Genomic DNA, 21,483 nt, shown 5'->3' with positions numbered 1-21,483 from the left:
GGCAAGTGGAAGTCCCTCATACACTTTTTTGGAATGCAGGAATGTAGGTGTTCATTGTTAATAATGTTAGTGTATTGTAAAAGAAATATATGATATGATTACTTTTTCATATTACCAGTTTGTAAATGATCTCATCATGAATTTTAATTATGTCCAGACATTTTGAGGTTTTATTTTATTTACAATATTGGGGAAAAAAGAGAATAATTTTATACTCTTGATTGTATTTAAAGACAGGATAAATTCTTATAACATAGTGTTTTTTCAGTTTCAGGTGTGAAATACAGTGATTCAATAATTCCATACATTCTCATCACAAGAAGTGCACTCTTTATTTATTTATTTATCGAGACAGATAGCAAGAAAGAGCATGAACAGGGTTGGGGGAAGCAGGATCCCTGCTGAGCAGGGATCACTATGTGGGGACTCCATTCCAGGACCCTGGGATTATAACCTGAGCTGGAGGCAGATGCTTAACTCACTGAGCCACCCAGGCACCCCAGCAAGTGTACTCGTTAATCCCTATCACTAGTTTAAACCTATTCCCCCATCAGCCTCCCCTCTGGTAACCATCAGTTTGTTGTTTGCAGTTAAGAGCCTGTTTCTTGCCTTTTTCTCTCTCTCTTTCTCTTTTGCTCGTTTGTTTGGTTTCTTAAGTTCCACATGTGAGTGAAATCACATGGCTTTTGGCTTTCTCTGATTGACTTGCGTAGCATTATAATCTGTAGCTCCCTGCATGTCATTGCAAATGGCAAGAGGTCATTCTTTTTTATGACTGAATAATATTCCACTATATATATGCCACACATTCCTTATCCATTCGTCTATCGATGGACACTTGGGCTGCTTCCTTAATTTGGCTATTGTAGACCCTACTGCTGTAAACATCAGGGTGCATGTGTCCCCTTGAATTTAGTGTTTTTGTATTCTTTGGGTAAATGCCCAGTAGTGTGACCACTGGATCATAGGATAGTTCTCTTTTTTAATTTTTGGGGGAACTTTCATACTGTTTTCCAGAGGGGCTGTACTGGTTTACATTCCCACCAATAGTGCATGAGCCTTCCTTTTTCTCCACATCCTCACCAGCACCTGTTGTTTCTTGTGTTGTTGATTATACCATACTGACAGGTGTGAGGTGATAACTTACTGTAGTTTGGTTTGAATTTCCCTAAGAGTAAGTGATGATGAACATCTTTTCATGTGTCTGTTGGCCACCTGATAGGATAAATATTTTAACTGCCTTATTATGATACATATTTTATTTGGGAAGCTGATGCAAATGTTTGTATATTTCACATATCTTACAATGCCCAGAAATACTTCCTGAATTGGTAGTTAACATTTTTATGTCTGTTAATTTTTCAAGTAAAATTTTGAAATTAGGAACTGATTGATAGATTAATATCAATTTGTTTATGATCAAAACTTTTGTCACTAATTAAAAAAGCAACATGATTCCTTGCAGAGATCACCCAAGAATTCTTTAATAATATTTCCCCCTCGTTTGTGTATTTATTTCAATATTCATTTATTAATTTAAATATTTATTGTTTTTAACATACATATCACTTGGTAAAGGGTAATCTTGGATTGTTCTCCATTCTGATGAGCTGATATGGTAATCTTTCTTTGCCATTATCTGTTCGGGGCCTATTTTGTTTTGAAATGTTAAGCAGTTTTTAATCTTACTCTCTAGAAAATAACAACAGGTTTTCAGGATAGAATCCAGTGTCACTCTAAGGTTTTTGTGTTTGTTTGTTGATAGGATATTTGGTGCTAAATACAATCTTATTATTAATCCATTATATGACTATATTTAAATATTACATGATATGGCTTTAGCTCTAGATAATACTATTACACTTTTTTGAAGTTTATGAGGAGAACACAGGATATTCATTTTTGGGTTAATATAGAGATACACAATTATCAATTATATTTATCTGTTGGGACACAAGAATATTGTAAGGGTATACCTTTTCATTTATTGCTTATATCATTAGAAATAGGAACACACTGGAAAAGAAAATCAATTTGATCTAAAAAGAATCTAATGCACAGTGTTAATATAATTTCCTTATGAAAGTCCTAGATTTTAGTGACCATTTTTAGTTACCAATTCTTAGCCTTTCTTTGGGAAAATAAAAGCTAATGAACTGATCACTGAGTCATAAGTTTACCTCTCAGGACTGGTCCTAGGTAGAGTGTGGGAAGACAAATTTCAGAGGAATCCAGTACCCTTGGGTATGGGCTTTCTCTACCTTGTAAATATCTAGTGCTATTTCAGTGAAGCACTGAGTTAATTGCAGTTTAAATGCACTTTTAGTCTGTTATCTTATATGAATAATTTACTTTAGCTTATAAATGTTTAAAATTTAATATACATAGTTATTTTAGTAGTTATTTTTAGGTAGATTGGATATATAACACTCCCCCCCACCCCGTTCTTTTATCTTCTCCTTTAAGCAATAAATAAATTCATTTGTAAGGCTTTTAAAATACATGTATAAAACTATACATTTTTATTTAAAATATTTATGCCTTCAGTTTATATTAAGGAAGAATTTAAAAAAATAAAGAGGAAATCGATTTATCTTCAGTAAAACAAATGTAACTTTAACATAGCACTTTAAGTATTTTAAAAGCTTCAATATCAATATTAATAAAAATATGCAGAGAACTTGAGGACTAAATCATGGAATCATTAAAACAATAGTAGAGTTTTAGTATCAGTCCTTTATTCAGAACGAGTGATTCAACATCTCTTTTTTGTGTGTCCACTTAATTTAAGTGTATAATTCCAAGTAGCAAGGCACTAACCTTTTCTATGTAACAAACCTCATTTTAAATTTTTATATGGCCACAAATTGTAGAGAGAAATTTTTTTCTTAGTACAGTGCACTCAGTTGTGCAAACTTATCTTTTTAGGGTCAAAGAAGAGCACAAACCACAACCGACACAGTAAGTAAATGTATTAAGAGTGCAGTAGGCTTGATTTCTGTACCCTTGCCACATTCTGCTTTCTGCACCTTGGATGGTATTAGCTTACTCTAATACTGGATAGGCTGCAGCTAGTGTGTCTTCTGCTTTCTGACTCTCTGGCTTGTAAGAGAGCTGCCTGCAGCTTCTTACTTCATCCACCTGTTGACTGGATGTAGTTTTTTGCTGCCTGCTTGGGGACTGGTTAAGTGTTCAATCTTAATTTCCCTACATTCTGACTGCCTGGTGATAATCGGAGCTCACGTTTCCATTGGCTGTAGCTTTTGTGCCTGTGTCTCTTTATTATTATGGTTAAGAAAACATTTGACCTACATTGTTATTCAGTCACATTATTTGCTTATTTAAACAGGTGGTTTCCCTTTAGTGGGATCACTGAACTGGTAAATAACGTTCTTCAGCCCCAGCAAAAACAACAAAATGAAAAGGAGCCCCAGACGTAAGTAAGCTGATCTGTATAGACTAAATATTATCTCTGATAGCATAACATACTGAAGAGTATGTATTAAAATGCGGCCCTTGGAATATTATTCCTCAGAAACTAAAATTGTTAGGTTATGAGTTTGATACTTTCATCTTTAATTATCATGGAACTCTAAAAAGAAAACAGGATAATTTATAGGTAGTAAAAGTGAAAAGAAGTAGTTCTCCCCTCAGTTTTAGTATGGATAATGTGAATTATATTTACCCAGTAAAACATCTTTCTCCATTTATGTAATATATTCTAAAGTGTGTTTCTTTAAAAAATAATTCAGAGGACATTAAGAAATATTAACCCCCCAATTCAGCCTTTGGTCAAATAGTTTTAGAAAGGTTCTTTTAAAAAAAGGTCAAGCAGTTTTCTTTATTGTAATACTTCTGAGGGTCTAAAAGTGCTCTGAAGGGGTTAGAACATTCAATGTTTACTAAACATATTTGACCACTGAGTCCTGCTCTCACTGAACATTTCATTAAGTTATCAACATAATTTGGGAAACGCAACAGTTTATTCTCACACTGGCCTGAAACATTTAAAAAAAGTCAATTCCATTTATTTCAGTTGTTAGTAAAATAGAAAATATTCTTTAAAAAATTGTTCACACATCTCTTTTTAACTCTGTGCCAGTAATATTATTTATATTTTGAAGTGGAAGTAACTTTGAGAATGCGAGAAAGATTATATATATTTAAATTCTAATCTCTCCATGATAACTGTCATCTTACTCCAACATGCTCTTACCGCTCAGCCTCTATGTTTTTTTTTTTTTTTAAAGATTTTATTTATTTATTTGACAGACAGATCACAAGTAGGCAGAGAGGCAGGCAGAGAGAGAGGAGGAAGCAGGCTCCCGGCTGAGCAGAGAGCCCGATGCGGGGCTCGATCCCAGGACCCTGGGATCATGACCTGAGCCAAAGGCAGAGGCTTAACCCACTGAGCCACCCAGGTGCCCCAGCCTCTATGCTTTTTTTAAGTGGGAGCTCTGATTGTGGAGAAGATGGCTTGCTTGTAGGGATGGACAGATTGAGAAGTGACAGGAACTCTAGGAGAGGATGAGAATGACTGCTCTAGGAGCCCCAAGATGAAATAGAGAAACTTTCATGTTTGCCTTTAATGCAAACTAGGGGATAAATGTCTTTTCGTCTTGTTATGGCTGACAGTAATCTGCTCATTTGTTTTATATTATCTCGTGTGCATTTTATTTTAAATTTTGTCAGCGTTTTAGTTTCAACTAAAGTTAAGTTGTGGTATACTACTTCTAATAGTTAGAGTAGTCCCCTTCACCCCTATCTGCAGATACGTTCCAAGACCCCCAGTGGGTGCCTGAAACAGCAGATGGCACATAATCCCTATTTTTACTGTTTTTTTTTCTGTACATACATACATATGATACATATGATATGTACATATGATTAAGTTTGATTTATGCATTAGGTACAGTAAGAGATAAACAACAATAACTTATAATAAAATAGAACAATTATAATATGCTCTAATAAAAGTTACATAACTGTGGATTCTCTCTCTCAAGATACCATGTACAATATTCACTCTTCTTCTTGTGATGATGGGAGATGATTAAGTGCCCACATGATGAGATAAAGTGAGGGGAATGACACGGGCCCTATGACATAGTGTTAGGCTGTCATCGACCATTGACCTGTTATGGCAGGAGGATCATCTTCTTCCAGACCCCAGTGGATCCCAGGTCACTGAAAGCACTGAAAGTGAAACTGAGGATGAGGCATGGGGGGGGGGTGGGGTTCTACTGTCTATGTAGTTCTAAAATGGGAACTGTTGAAGTATTTAATCTAGGTGAAGTCAAGACCGTTTCTGTCCTATCTACTGTTTTATCTTTGGCATCTAACAGAACGCCTGATCTGTAGGAGGAACTCGGCAAACCTTTCTTGTTCACAACTGATTTTACGTGTTTTATCCTTTTATGGCATAAGAATTCTTATGGTATAAGAATGTGCTTCAAGAAATAGAAATGAATTTAGTAAACTTTTTTCTAATAAAAAATTGTGTTAAAATGGCATACCTTGTCATTATTTTGCTTATTTTCTCTAAGGCACTGAAATGTCATAGAATAGTAAAATTACTATCAAAATATAATTAGATGCAAATTTGCCTCTGTGTTAAATGACTTCACTTATGTATCTTATTTGTAAGTTTCAGAAAGTAATAAAGATTAAGTTACATTATTCAGTAGATTATAGTGGCCATTAAATAAAATAGATATTTGGTTATTAGCTTTAAAAAGTTAGACACTTAAAAATGTCTAATTATTGAAATAAAGTGACTTTTTTTTAAGATTTTATTTATTTGACAGAGATGACAAGTAGGCAGAGAGGCAGTCAGGAAGAGAGAGGAAGAGAAGCAGGCTCCCCGCTGAGCAGAGAGTCCGACGCGGGGCTCGATCCCAGGACCCTGAGATCATGACCTGAGCCGAAGGCAGAGGCTTTAACCCACTGAGCCACCCAGGCACCCCTGAAATAAAGTGACTTTTGATTGACATAAACAAAGATCAAGGCAAACTTGAAAAGAAATAGCTTTACTTCAATAATAAATATAATTTAGTTTGCTTGGATTTTTGGATAGGAAGATGGTAGGAGAAAAGACTAGTATTTTTGGATGTTTTAAAAATTAATTCTTATTTCGGGACGCCTGGGTGGCTCAGTTGGTTGAGCAGCTGCCTTCGGCTCAGGTCATGATCCCAGCGACCTGGGATCGAGTCCCACATCGGGCTCCTTGCTCGGCAGGGAGCCTGCTTTCGCCCTCTGCCTCTGCCTGCCACTCTGTCTGCCTGTGCTTGCTCTCTCTCTCTCTGACTAATAAATAAATTTAAAAAAAAAAAAAAATTAATTCTTATTTAATAGGTGCTATTTCCTTTAAACTATCTTAGGCAACTCATTCTTCTTGTTGATCTGCGGTTTATGCAGTTTTAAAAATTCAGAATTAGGGACACCTGGATGGCTCAGTCGGTTGAGTGTCCAACTCTTGATTTCAGCTCAGGTCTTGATCTGAGGGTTGTGAGTTCAAGTCCCACGTTGGGCTCCACACTGGACATGGAGCCTACTTAAAAAATAAATTGAGAATTAATAGAGTCTCTCAATAGTTAGATTTTTCATCTCACATTCCTGTTATGCTGAGGATTTTTGGTATATAATTTTCCAGGAGCTTTCCTTCTGTCTTTCTGATCCAAAAACCAGGATACTTATGAATCCTCTCTTTAATTCATCTGTGTTCTAAGACTTCTTTCTGAGTCATCTCATTTTTTTCTCTCTTGACTACCATTTGAATGAAATAACTTCCTCCACTTACTGAATTCTAGGTATTCATTTAATATATAAAAAATAGGACTTATGTTTCTCATACTCCATATAGATATTTTCATAGTAGAATAACTAAGTATTCTATCAGATAGCATTAAAAGTCTAATGTTTCCTGAACAGTAATTTCATTCTAATGAATTCACACAAATCCCATTTTGTGGTTATTCAAAGCTATAATAATGTAGGTTTCTTGAATCTGTATTTTCAGAGTTTATTTATTTCATAGTTCTTTAATATAATGGAATATTTACTAATTTTGATATTGGTGATTCATGTGAAACTGTAGATATAAGTAAAACAGTGTGTCCAATTTTGACTTTCTATAAATTTTAAGGCATAGAAAATCAGTTGAGCCATTTGTGTCAGTTGTCAGCTCACTCAGCATTTGCAAAAATTCCTTAATACATAAATTAAATAATTTTACTTTTTCTTTTCTTTTCTTTCTTTTCTTTCTCTCTCTCTCCCCTTCCTTCCTTCCTTCCTTCCTTCCTTCCTTCCTTCCTTCCTTCTACTATTTTTTGCCTCAGCATCAAAATTAGGGAAAGTTTCTCTAAAGACCCTATAATATAGGTTATATGTAAAGTGTAAAACAAGTACCTGGATAATTAAGAATGGGCATACTGGGAAAAAAACTGTTAAGTTCTTTGGAATGCAACTGTTAATTTAACTTTGCATTCCCAATACCTAGCAAAATAACAAAGGTAAGTTAGAAAGTTTTAAAATACAGATTAATTAAACCAGTCAATTGGATTAGTTTGTTTTGAATTTTCATGTAATAGCAGTTTTATTCATGTTGGGACATAATAAAAATTACACTTTTGAAAAACTAGGAAAATCTGAAATTTTAATCATTAGAATCAAATGGCCATTTAATATAATCCTCTTTGATTGTGAGGTCTTTTAATAGGAAAAAATGCTAAGAGAAAGAGTGTTTTTTAAGCATAGGGAACATCATTTGTTAAACTTTTTAAGTAGTGAAGGGTTTGAGAGACAAGGAAGACCAATGTGGCTATAATATAGTGGATAAGATGGGAGTATGGTGGGAGATGAGATTCCAGAGGTAAGACTCAGATAGGGTAGTGTTTTATAGAGAATGATAAGTGTGAGTCTCAGTAAAAAAGGATGATAATTGGAAACTTTTAAACATGGGATTGACATGAATTAATTTAAATATGAATATCAGTCTGGCTGCTCTATGAGTAGAATGAATGAGAATAGAAGTGGATAGAGAAATGAGGAGGCTTTTATGAAAGACTTTGCTAGAAATGATGATGACTTGGACCAAATTGATTAGAGTGAAGATGGAGAGGAGTGGATTGGGGATATATTTGGAGGTTGAAATGACAGGATTATTTTTAGTGTAGTAGATTTGGAGAAAGTTATTAAGGAAGAGAAAAGAGCCAAAGATGACTGCCAGATTTCTGATAGGAAGAACTAATTAGGTGGTGATGCCATTAACTCTGATCAAGATGGGGAAAGGATGAATAGGTTAAGACTAGCAACTAAAATATAAGTTTTAGATTTTTTATGCTTCAGATGTTATAAATTAGCCAACTTTGAAGGAGAGATAGGGATTGGCTAGAGTTACAACTTTTGGTGTTAAATCTAGATGAATAGATAAGATAACTTAGAGAGTGTGTGGAGAAGAGCAGATAAGAAGGTCCATAATTGAACCCTGAAGAATTCTAACGCTGTGCAGGGTACTAGGAATCCAGAGATAAAAGGACTGTGGTTCCTGCTCTCACAAATATTTCACATTCAAGTGTGAAAAAGACATGCTGATGAACAATGAAAAAAATATTATGGAGATTTTCTGGTTTCCTCTTTGACATGGAAAGAGTTTGGAAGTTGTTACTCTTATCCTCGCAACAAGAAGAGGCTGAACAAACTGAAAATCAACAACTCTTTTAAGATTTATCACATAATTGAAATCACAGAGCAAATCATTCCCCTAACAGTTGGAGGGAGAGGCGAAGAAAGAGGACGACTGCCGACTGGGAACAGAAACTCTTGGAGCTAGGTAGGATCTTATAGGAAAACTTAAACTATAACTAATGGAACTCAGACTGAAGGCTGAGTGCACTGACTTAAGAGTTAAAAATTCCTAGGAGCCCAGCCTTAACCTTCTCGACCTCCCCAGTTTTGTGAGGAACCTCACCAGGTTCTCAAGGTGAAGGTCTGTGAACAATTCCCTTGTACTTTCAGCAGAGGAGGGTAAAAGTAATCGTTTTGAAATATTCTCAGAACTTTTTGTTCTCAAGGGATACTACTTTACCTAGCCAACAGGAGAGAAGGGAAATACCCAATTGCAGTCCCCTCTAGCCTTCTCACTGAAAGGTGATTGTGAAGATCATAGCCTAGGGACACAAGCCCACTGAAAACACTGAGACTTATCTATAGGATGATAGAATGCTTCTCTTCTAAGTGGCAGTTCAGGGTTTCTATCTTGTTGGTAAACCACCTGGAACACATAGCTACCAGGTTTCTGCATCAGAGGAAGAGAACAGATGGAGAATGGAGAACTTATTAAACTTATTAAACTAACAGAGTTCGGTCACTTTTGCTCACAGCTCATTCCCCAAACCTGTCACAAGGCTCTTAACTAACTATGAGGAAGTCTAGAAAGTCTTCCCATGTGATCATGAAGATAGGTGACTTTTTATAATGAGCAATAGTACATCTACTGCAGTTAGTTTACATTTGATTTTCATTTATTGCAATGAGATGGAAATTTCAGGATGCCCAAAGATAAAGATTTGCTACTAAAGCAAAGGTAACGACAATTTTAGGCCCGTTCCTGATGTTGTTGATTCTGTTGAAACTGCTGTAGTGACTTGGGAGCAAGGTTGAATTTCTTTTCTTTTTTTTTTTAAAGATTTTATTTATTTATTTGACAGACAGAGATTACAAATAGGCAGAGAGGCAGGCAGAGAGAGAGGAAGGGAAGCAGGCTCCCCGCTGAGCAGATAGCCCGATGCGGGGCTCGATCCCAGGACCCTGAGATCATGACCTGAGCTGAAGGCAGAGACTTTAACCCACTGAGCCACCCAGGTGCACTGCAAGGTTGAATTTTTGTAAGACTGAAGGTTAGGGTTAATAACGTGAAGAAAATTCCAGTACAGAAATGCTCCAGAAGGAGGGACATTTACTGCATGTAGAGTTTCCAAGAACATCTATTACATATTGTTAGTGGGATTATAGGGAGGTTTTCACATTTTCTTAGGTAGTAGTGAAAGACTAAAGGAAATTAAAAATGTGTTAAGAATGAAAATACATGAAAGCATATGAGAAACCTTTAGTTGATCATTAGATACCAAAGCATAATAATAACTAAGATAAAGAGTAAACAAAATAATTTTTAGAAAGGAGAAGTAGAGGTACCAGAAAATCATTCTTTTTTTGGATGGAAGCTATTGATATTGGTTAGTCATCTGCCTGATCCAAGAGTCACTGATCAGCTGTTTCAATCCCAAGATCATTTGCTTCTGGAGGAATCTTATGAGCCTCCTATTTAAGATCCCCTGATGGAACAGATTTCCAACAGTCCAGGCAAAATTATTTATGTCTTTTTAGGTGTAAAACATGAATCCAAGGATCAACATTTTGAGGCTTTTACTGAAGTGCTAATTGTCAGCATGGCTTGTTACAGTCTTCCTTAAGACTCCGGGGTACTTTTTCTCTCCTGTCTCCTCCAGAAGACTGAATTTCTAAGTTTCAGGTCATACAGAGTGCTTTAGAAGAATGTTTTGGAGACTGCTTATACCCGTTGATGATAAGAATGAGTGTATCACTTGATTCTTTTGCTGTACTTAATCTTGTTAACTTGCAATAGAACTGAGTCTAGGGTCAGAGGTGAAATTTCTAAATGCATGGGCAGCCTGTTATTAAGTCATAAGGGAGAGATGATGGATCTCAAAAAGGGTTGATTTTTCTTGTTTTGAAGGCAAATAACAATGGAAATTAAAAGTTCCTTGAATATATAGTTAATTTGATTTTCCTTTCAAAATTCTGGTGTGTGTGTGGGGTGCCTGGGTAGCTCAGCTGGTTAAGTGTCTGCTTTTGGCTCAGGTCATGATCCCTGAGTCCTAGGATTGGGTCCCGCATTGGGCTCCCAGCTCAATGGGGAGTCTGCTTCTCCCTCTCCCTCTGCTCCTCCCCTCTGCTCATGCTCTTTCTCTCTTTTGCTCACTCTCTCTCAAATAAATAAAATCTTTAAAAAAATTTAAAAAAGTAAAAAGTTCAATGGGGGCAACAGGGTGGCTCAGTCAGTTAAGCTTCTGACTCTTGATTCTGCTCAGGTTATGATCTCAGGGCTGTGAGATCGAGTTTGCTTCACGTTCCACGCTGGGCATCGAGCCTGCTTAGGATTCCCTCTCTCCTTTTCCCTCTGTCCTACCCCCTGCTGCTCCCATGAGGATGTGCATGCTCTCTTTCTCAAAAAGACAAAACAAACAAACAAACAAAAAACCCCTCTTGGTCTTTCTGCTTTTTCTGAAGATTGAGAATGATATGGATGAAGATGTTTTCACGTTAGCTGTATGCTTCTTCCTGGTGCTTGACTGGTCAAAGCACTTGACGTGCAGTTGTGAGATAGTGAGGCAGTTCCTGCAGTGGTGAGTTTCCAGGTCTGATATAGATGTTCTTTAGTCTAGTCTAAAATTGACTGCAGCAGTCATGTACCTTTGAACCACCTTAAATTCCTTGTGGCTCAAGAAAGAGATAAATAAATAAGAATTATGAATGATAGATATGCTTATTCAGAAAATGCATTTAGAAAAATTGATAAAAGTAGCAAAGTGCTTATTGTCAAATAAAGTTTTTATTAAAACATAACATATGTAGTGAAAAGTGCACAAATGGAAAATCGGCAACTCATTGAACATATTTTGAAATCATTACTGAGTGCAAGATGCAGAACATTACCAGCCCTCCAGTATCTCTTTCTCATACTCCCCTCTAGGAAAGATTACTTCCCACCCCAAAGGGTAACCTTATCCTTTTATCTGGCACCATAGATTTTTTTTAAAGACTTTATTTATTTATTTTTTGACAGACAGAGATCACAAGTAGGTAGAGAGGCAGGCAGAGAGAGAGAGGGGGAAGCAGGCTCCTTGCTGAGCACAGAGCCTGATGTGGGGCTCGATCCCAGGACCCTGAGATCATGACCTGAGCCGAAGGCAGACACTTAACCCACTGAGCCACCCAGGTGCACCACCATAGATTATTTATATATATATTTATTATATATATAAATACGTATATATATATAATATATTTAGATTTTACACAAATGGAATCATGTAGTATGTATTCTATTGGATCTGTGTTATTTTGTTCAACATATTTGTGAGATTCACCTAAATGATTGCATGTCATTGTATTTCATTCATTCTCCTGGCCTTATGGTGCTCTAGTATCTGAATATACTATAATTTTTTAATCTGTTTTACTACTGATAAAGATTTGGGATTTTTCCAGTTTTTGGTTATTGTGAATAGTGCTGCTGTATAAATCTGATGCCATTTTCCCCCCCTGTTACTCTGGAGGAGAATTTTCTAGTTATTTGTGAAAATGAAGTACTAAAGCTATTTTAAAATATTTTCAAGTAATGAAGCTAGTCATTATGTCAGGGTCGTTACTCTCTAGTTTCCCATTTATTTATTTGGTGCTGTTTCTTGAGTATATCCTACTGTTTGATGTTTTGGTGGCTCTGCATCTGGCCAAGAAAGGGAGAAAAGGCATTCCACGCAGAGGAACTGTACATAAGATGATATGAACTGATTTGCACGTTGTAACAAACATTAGTGTTATAATAATCACTTAGGGAGCTTTGTAGAAGTTCAGATGAGACATCTGCCAAGAGTCTGGGATGGCCAGCTATGTGGCGTATGTTTATTCTTTTATCATAAAAGGACATAAGTTCTTTCTCTTAGCTAATTAGTAATGCAGTAGTTTTCATACTTCTTTTTTTAAACTTCCATCTATTGAAGAAATCTATTTTATACTATAACCCAATATATACATACTACATACAAATATTAATATATAATAGAAACAAGATTTGCATGAAATGCTTACTTGCACTCTTTCCAATGCTCTGATCTATTTTATTAAAAAATTATGAGTCTTGGCCAGCTAAATTGATTTGTGCCTAGTGTTGGGTTGCACTCTGCAGTTTGGAAAGCACTCTAAAAAAAGTGTGTGACTACACTTAATCATATTGTTCCAAAACTGCATGCCATGAACTTGTAGAAAGCACTATGTCAGATTCATTCCCTGATAACAATCAGTGTTAAAATGATATTTATTTTAATGCTTCAGTTTTGTTAATAACCAAGTCCTACGTTAAGGTTAGCATGTCACAGATTTGGACTGTTAAAGAAAAGCTTTATAAATATCATTTCAATTTAAGCCTTAGAATAATAATCAGAGTTAAGAAGAGTGACAATACAGAAATATAGTTTCATATTTGATTAATCCAATACATAGTTTTACTTCCTCCAAAGATAAAAAAGATAGACACTGAGACAATACTAAAACATTTTACTGTAGGTAATGTAGAACATGGGGAATAGATGCTTCTTCTATAAAGAAAGGAGCCAACCAAGTTCAAGTCCAGACATAACACATAAAGGGGAAGAGAGAATGGGGAAACTTTGAGCTAGGTTTTCTTCGTATGTTATCTCAGTCATCATAGTAACTCTGAAATCTACATTAAAATCCCACCTGACAGATGAAGACTAAGCTAAGTAATTTTCCAGCATTCTCATACAGCTAATAGGAAGTGGAATCAGGACTTAGACCATGATTAAAGAAAAATCTTTATTTTTTCCTGCCATAGATTTCCTTGAAATACTGAATTTTTCTTGCTTATTTAAAATACCTCAGCTCGGGGCGCCTGGGGGGCTCAGTTGGTTAAGTGACTGCCTTTGGCTCAGGTCATAATCCTGAAGTTCTGGGATTGAGTCCCACATCGGGCTCCCTGCTTGGCAGGGAGTCTGCTTCTCCTGATGACCTCTCTCTTCTCATGCTCTCTCTCTCATGACCTCTCATTGTCTGTTTCTCTCTCAAATAAATAAATACAATCTTAAAAAAAATAAAATACCTCAACCAATTTTAAATAAGACACAAATAATAACCTAGTTTGTGTCACAGACGTAGTGCTGGGCAAAAGATGAATGGTCCTAGACAGATAATACCCATAAGAATAATTACAATATAATACATTGTTTTGAAGTGTAACCTAAGAGTGAGTGTTTGACTCTGCCAGGTGGTGGGAAAGAGAGGGTTGCTGGTATCTGAACTGGGTCTGGAATGCTGAAAAAGAGTGTTCTGAGAAAAAAAAAAAAAGTAAATTATAGTCTAGTGGATGGAACAGCCCCTGCAACAGTGTGAAAGAGCTTGATGTGTTTGGAGAGCTGTAGGAGAACATTATTGTTCTAGTGTAAATGTTAGAGTAGTATTCTGATATCTTGGTTGCCAGCAAGGTAAATAGCATTGTGCTACTAGATCATGCCATAGTTCAAGGTTTACAGTTACCTACATCAATCTGAGACTAAGTGTGATAAATTTAGCACAAGTTGCAAAAAACATAAATAATGTGATGAGAGTTTTCTTTTTTCCTTTTATTATTATTTTTTCGATGATGAGCAAATAGTGTTTTACCTGGGAACTGTGCCTAAGAAAAAGTGTTTTACTTCCTAATGCCTTTTCCAAAGAAGTACTTTACTTTGGTTAAGCAGAAAGAACTTGGAGATCAGATACCTATATTGGTCTTAACATGTTTCTTCTATTTATCGTTTTTGTTTTCCCTCAGAATTGAATTTGTTGAATACTTTTCTTTAAGAAACAAATTTCAGATTAGCAGTGAAATCCATTTTCCTCTTGACACCAGAAAGGGATAGAAAGGGTTATCTACATATTCAAGATGAATCATTTCCTATTGTCAATATTAAGCTATGAGCGTACTTCTACTTATTTTAAATCTCAGTTTCTTTTTTTTTTTTTTAAGATTATTTATTTATTTATTTGGCAGGCAGAGATCACAAGTAGGCAGAGAGGTAGGCAGCGAGAGAGAGAGGTGGAAGCAGGCTCCCCCTTGAGCAGAGAGCCCGATGTAGGACTCGAACCCAGGGCCCTGGGATCACAACCCGAGCCAAAGGCAGAGGCTTTACCACTGAGCCACCCAGGTGCCCCTAAATCTCAGTTTCTAACATCAAGATGATTTCATCTTGTGAATGAAATAATAATTTCAATCCAAAGATTCCCTATCTGGTGATTATATAAGTTTTTTTGTTGTTGTTATTTAAGAAATAGACCTGAATTTCATTGCCTTTTGGATTATTGGTTATAGTGGCATCGTGAAACAGAAGCAAAGTTATTTATACTAAAGATATATATTAAAGATAAAAATTAATATTATTTAACAAATTTCATGTAAATTAATATTATTTAACAAACTTCATGTATTTTCATATAAAGAGTGTTTCAGTGTGGGTTGTGTGTGTGTGTGTGTGTGTGTAATAGTTACAAATTGTTTTGGAGAAGTATTTTTAGCCTACGGGGAGTGAGCCAAATATCTGATTTATTTGAGTTAGTTTTATAATATTTCTCAGCATTCTCTTACAATTTCTATAACTTGTGATGTGGCACACTAAGTTAGATATTAAATAGTATGGGAAATTATTCTTAGTAAGGAAGTCAGGATATTCTCATCCAAGCTGCCTCTCCAGCTTCTATTCTATCCTTCTTCCTCTTCTTTTCTCATACATAGTTTATGCCAAGGCAATACTTTCAACTTCCTGAATTCTCCATCTGTTTTCGTGCTTTGCATATTTCAGGTTGAATCATTCTCCATTTTCTGCTGATCACAATTTTGCATATCCTTCAAGTCCAGGATGTGTAGCATATATAAAAACGAAAACTTCTGTGAAGTTATAGAAGTCGTCTAAAAAGTCATGCCAACACCATTCACAATTAATGGCTCTTTTCCTTGTGGTCCAGCACTATTTTTCTTACATATTTATTTAGTGTATGTATCATTTTGCCTTGTACTACATAGTATATTTATGTTCACTCATGTCTATACCTGTTCGTTTGTGTCTATCTTACTGATGACAGAATTGGTTCATATTCAACTTTATATTATATTTTTGCTCCATCACTTGTGAAACAGTGTGCACATATTTGTTTATTCACTATTTGTTTATTCACTATTTGTTTATTCACTATTAATTCAAACATTTGGTAAATATTTATTGAGAACTTGGCTATGGGGCATGCATCATGCCTATCAGTGGGATAAAATGGACATTAGAAACAGAAAAAAACAATTCTCGTGAATTATATTTTCTAATTAGAGAGACATTAATCAAATAATAATATATATAAATAAAAGGAGGGATGTGGAAATACAATATAGTGTAGCACTTGGAATATTTAATGGAGGGATTTGACATAATCAGAGATGCTAAGGAATATCTTCCCAATGAAGTGGTGTTGAAGTGGAGTGAGAATAGTGAGGAGTTAATGGAAGTGACGAGTACAAAGCATCATGGTTACATTGGCCTCATGAAATTATTGGGGAACTTGCTTTTACTTTTCTTATGAAACAACATATAAAACATGAGAGTATCTCATAGAGATCTTTGATCTAGTTTTTATATGGATGCTTTGACAAGATGGTGAATCCTATGGACTCTATCTCAAAATAATGTTTTTAAATGCATAGGATATAATGCAAGCAAAATATAATTAGGGAGCCAATTAATTGAAACATAGGTCTGTCTATAGGCTTCTTGGGATGTATATTATTAGTTAACATGAAAAAACTTGAGTTAAAATAATTCATTTGTTAAGTGGCTACTGTTTCTTGAAGATTGGCGATAAGTGGAACTCCTTGTGTTAGTAGGAGGGAAGACAGAGCATTGTAAAGATGTCAGGTCTCCTAAAACTAATCTATAAATGTAGTGCAGTTTTAGTAGAAATTCTACCAAGATTTTTAAGAGAATGGAATAAAAGGATTAAAACACTTAGATGGAAGAAAAACATTTATAAATAGAAAAATAATTTTTTTTAAAGATCTTATTTATTTTCAGAAAGAGAGAGAGAGCACAAGCAGGGGGAGCAGAAGGCAGAAACAGGCAGAGGGAGAAGCAGGCTCCCTGCTGAGAAAGGAGCCTGACATGGGACTAGATCCCAGGATTCTGGGGTTATGACCTTAGCTGAAGGCAGCTGCTTAACCTACTGAGCCACCCAGGCATTCCGGGAAAGGAATTTTGAAAAAGAAAAGCAAAGAGGAGGATTCATTTTGCCAGATATCAAAATGAGTTACAAAGCCCAAGTAATAATATTTGGGAATATGTGGTGTTCCTTTAAAATTTTTTTTCCAGAGATTATCCTTCTAGTAATAGGAAATTGCTTTATTTTGAGTTGTTACAACATGAAAAGCTTAGGATTTCTTTAGTTTGAATTACAAAAGTACTTCTTGGCAAAGACATATTACCCTGAAAGGACCTCAAACAAACATAACTATACCTTAGAGATTACCTGACTGGAACCTATGAAAGGGGAGATAAAGAAATTAAGCATCAGTCTGGAAATTCCTGGGGCTATGAACTCACGATGGCTAGTGTTGGAAGTTGTGGTAAACAACCCTTTTCAAGATTACTTTAGGAGCCGCTGGGTTGCTTAGTTGGTTAAGTGTCCAACTCTTGGTTTTTGGCTCAGGTCCTGAACTCAGGGTCATGAGATCAAGCCCCACATTGGACTCTGTGCTCAGTGTGGAGTCTGCTTAAGACTCTCTCCCTCCTGCTGTCCCTCCCCACATGCTCTCAATCAATCTCTCTCTCTCTCTCTCAAATAAATAAATCTTAAAAAAAAAATTACTTTCAAAAAGGGGTAATGTAAATGGTTAGCTTGTGAAGATCGTGAAAACATACCCATGAGTTGAGTGAGGAAACAATAGCAACAAAAACATTTGGCTGGGTATAAAATTACCAGAAATAGCAGCATTTCTAGGAACTAGGGGATTGAAAAGTTCAACTTTTCAAATAACTCAGAAAGTGAAGAAAATTTGCTTTGGAAAACACTGAGTTCTCTGAGTTGCTTTAGTGATGATGGAGACATTGATTCAGAAAATACACATGAAAATTTGGGTAAAATAGGGGCACTTGGCCAGCTCGGTCAGTAGAGTATGTGATTATTGATCTCAGGGTTATAAGTTCAAGCCCCACATTGGTTGTAGAGATCCCTTAAAAATAAAATCTTTAAAAAATTTTGTATAAAATAGCTTTATAAAATAAGCAGGTGGGAAAAAAAGCAGTATTTCTAAATTGATATCTTATTGTATATGTCTTTTAAATATTCATTTGTAATAAAAGTTTTAAAACAAAGTTTATCTTTGACTCCTTTGTCTGTATCCAGGATCTGTAAAATGTGGCCTATGGGCCAAATCCTGCCTGCTCACCTGCCTGTTTCTGTAAATAAAGTTTTATTGGAACACAGTTAAACTTACTTTTTGTTGTGTTATCTATGACTACTTCCATATCATAACGGCAGAGTTGAGTAGTTGTGACAGAGTTGAGTAGTTGAGGCCCTGTGGTCCACAAGACCTAAAATATGTATCTGGCTCTTAAAAAAAAAAGTTTGCTGACCTCTGATTTATATTGCTGGAAAATTATAGATTCCAACTTACACATTTAAGACCTTTTAGACCTTTTACTCTATTTGGAATTTGGTTCTGACAGTGTTGTTCTGGAGTAGGAACAAACACAAAAACCAATGAAATAAAACACAGAATCTGTAAATAGACCTATGCACACGTGGGAACTTAGTATCCGATAGATTGCCATCACAAATAAGTGCAAGAAAGGATGGACTATTTAATGGTGCTGGGAAAATGCGATCTCTATATGGAGAAGATTGAAATTAAATTCTTGCATCACATCATATATAAAAATAAACTTCAGATCGATTAAAAGCCTAAATTTGAGAGACAGAATTATAAAGCTATTAGAAGAAACTGTAGAATTTTTTTGTGACTGACTTAGGGATAAGCAAGAATTTTTTTATAGCCAGCCACTGAAACCACAGACGATGAAGAAAGAAATTGGTATATTTGACTATATCAAGATTAAAGAGTTCTGTTTAACAAAGGACACCATGTACACAATTAACAATCAATTGTCAGAGCAGGGTATTTGTTTCGTTTAACTTAGAAATGATTAACATATAGTCTATATAGGATACTACTGCAAATCGGCAAGGAAAATACAGGAAATCCAACAGAGTATTGGTAAAGAATGGAGTGAATGGACAGTTCATAGGAGGGGCAGTCCAATGGGCTGAACTTCATAGAAGTCAGACAGACATGAACTGGGAAAAAAAAAAACAACCCACAAAACCACATCAGTTCATATCTATTAAAGCTGCAAAAATTTTATAAGTTAAGTAATATCACACATTGGCACAAGAAGAAACTGAAACCTTCATACCCTTCTTGTGGGGATGCTAACTGGGTTAAGCCACTTGGGAAAGCAGTTTAGAAATATTTAGTCAACTTGATGATGTGTACTATACTCCTGCATATATACCCCAGAGAAAACCCTCCAGGCTTACCTCAGAGATACTGTGGATTCAGTTCTAGACCATTGCAATAAAGTGCATGTGGAAATATAGTGAGTCGAATGAAGTTTTTGGTTTTCAAGTGCATATAAAAGTTACATGCGTGCCTACTGGAGTCTATAGTGTGCAGTAGCATTCTGTCTAAAAGAATGTATCTGTCTTAATTAAACATACTTTATTGCTAGGCATGCCTGGATGGCTCAGTTGGTTAAGTTTCTGTCTTCAGCTCAGGTTCTGATCTAGCCCCACATTAGATTCCCTGCTGGGCGGGGAGTCTGAGTCTCCCTCTCCCTCTGCTTGCCACTCCGCCTGCTTGTGCTATCTTACTCTGTCTCTCAAATAAATAAATAAAATCTTAAAAAATAATACTTGATTGCTAAAGAATACTATCTCATTACTGATTACCAATCACCATAGTATAATAATAATGAGAAAGTTAGAAATATCGTGGGAACTGCCAAAATGACACTGAAACATAGAAGTGAGCAAATGCCATTGGAGAAATGGCTGATAGACTTGCTCAGTGGAGGTTGTCAAACCTTCAACTTGTAAAATAGCCAGTGTCTGCAAAGTACAATAAAGTGAATCTCAATAAAATGAGGTATGCCTGTATGTGGGTTTATAAATATATCATTACAGAAATAATATAATAATAAATGATAAAGGGCCAACTTTAAAAAAATACATTGAGTAAAATGTGATTTATGTAAACAGAACATTATACATCCATTAAAATGCATGAACTAGATGCAAAAACTGTAGTGGTTAAAAGCATGGATTCTGAAGCAACTCTGAATTTGGATCTGGCTTTAACGACTTACCACCTGTAAGACCATGAGCAAGACAGTTTCTTTAAAGAATAGGAATGAAAATAGGAATAATAATAATAGTAGTACCTATCTCCCTGATACACCATAAACACCCTATGAATTAGCTATAGTTTATTTAGATTTAAATATAAAAAAGTAAAGTTGAATGGCAAGTAAAAGAAGCAGAAACAAGTAAATGGCACAATGCCATTTATGTAAATTGACAGGACTGGTTATCCGATGAAAGAGAAATCACATTGGGGAAGGGAAAAAGAATTAATTAAAATAGGAGCCAGATATGGATATGTACTAACAAGCTTATGATCAATTCTGTTCTGGATACCCAAGGTTTAAAAGAAAAAGAAAGAAAGAAAGAAAGAAAGAAAGAAAGAAAGAAAGAAAGAAAGAACGAGCGAGCACATTGCAATCCATTTCAGGTGGAAACAAGAGCATGTGTAAAGTGCAAAGACCAGTAATGAGATGCACAATGTTGAATCTAAAGGATGAAAGAAAGCCAGAATGGCATTAACAGAATGAGGGTAAAGAAACTGTGTAAAACTTGAGGTTGAAGAGGGAATGTATGCCAGAACATTCAGGGCTTTGTAAGTCTTCATAAGAAGTGTTTTCTTTTTATTTAAGAGCAATCAGAAGCCAGTAGAGTATTTTAAACAGTGTCTTTTAGGAAAGCTAAGTTTTCCTGTAGTGTACACAACAGATTGAGGGAGAGAAGTGTGGAAGTGAGTAGCCTCACTAGGAGATCAGGTGGGCATGGGTGGTAACAAGGCCTATGGTGTTCACAGGGGATATAGAGACAAGTGGAAGGATTCAAGACACATGTAGGAAGTAAAACTGAAAGGACTTGGTGATAGGTAAATTATGCATGTGAGGGAGAGGGAGAGTTCTAGAGCAATTCTAGATTTCAGGCCATATAATTGAATGGTAGCACCATTTACTGAAATAGGGAACACTTTAGAGGGAATCTGGTTTGTGTAGGAAAATGATGATTTCAGTTTTATACATATTGCATTTGAGGTGGCATTGAGATCTCCAAATAGAGATGTTGAGTAGGCAATTGAATTTTAAAACTCAGAGGAGAAGTCTGAGCTGGACATTTACATTTATAAGTAATTTATAGATAGGTGGAAATTGAAGCCTTGGATGGGGGATAAGACTGCCTAAGAAGACACCATAGAATGAGAAGAGAAGAGGGCCTGAGTCTTGACCTTCAAAGGAGAAAGAA

General features: G+C 35.7%; 1 protein-coding gene across 14 annotated transcripts in view; it reads left to right on the top strand.

The window, feature by feature from the left end:
- Positions 1 to 21,483, top strand: part of RIMS2 (regulating synaptic membrane exocytosis 2) — a gene marked incomplete at its 5' end in the record, with an annotated part of 588,318 nt that overhangs the window by 90,384 nt on the left and 476,451 nt on the right. For 5 of the 14 annotated variants that reach the window (XM_080803115.1, XM_080803116.1, XM_080803111.1 and 2 more), the window contains 2 exons: positions 2,929 to 2,961; positions 3,350 to 3,436. The exons of the other annotated variants lie outside the window; for them this stretch is intronic. In XM_080803115.1, coding sequence (XP_080659241.1) covers positions 2,929 to 2,961; positions 3,350 to 3,436 — 120 coding nt within the window. The remainder of the gene's footprint in view (positions 1 to 2,928; positions 2,962 to 3,349; positions 3,437 to 21,483) is intronic. 14 annotated transcript variants of the gene reach the window in all.

Source organism: Martes martes (assembly GCF_963455335.1).
Source record: "Martes martes genome assembly, chromosome: 4".
Taxonomy (NCBI): domain Eukaryota; kingdom Metazoa; phylum Chordata; class Mammalia; order Carnivora; family Mustelidae; genus Martes; species Martes martes.
This window is presented reverse-complemented; position numbering and strand designations above follow the sequence as displayed.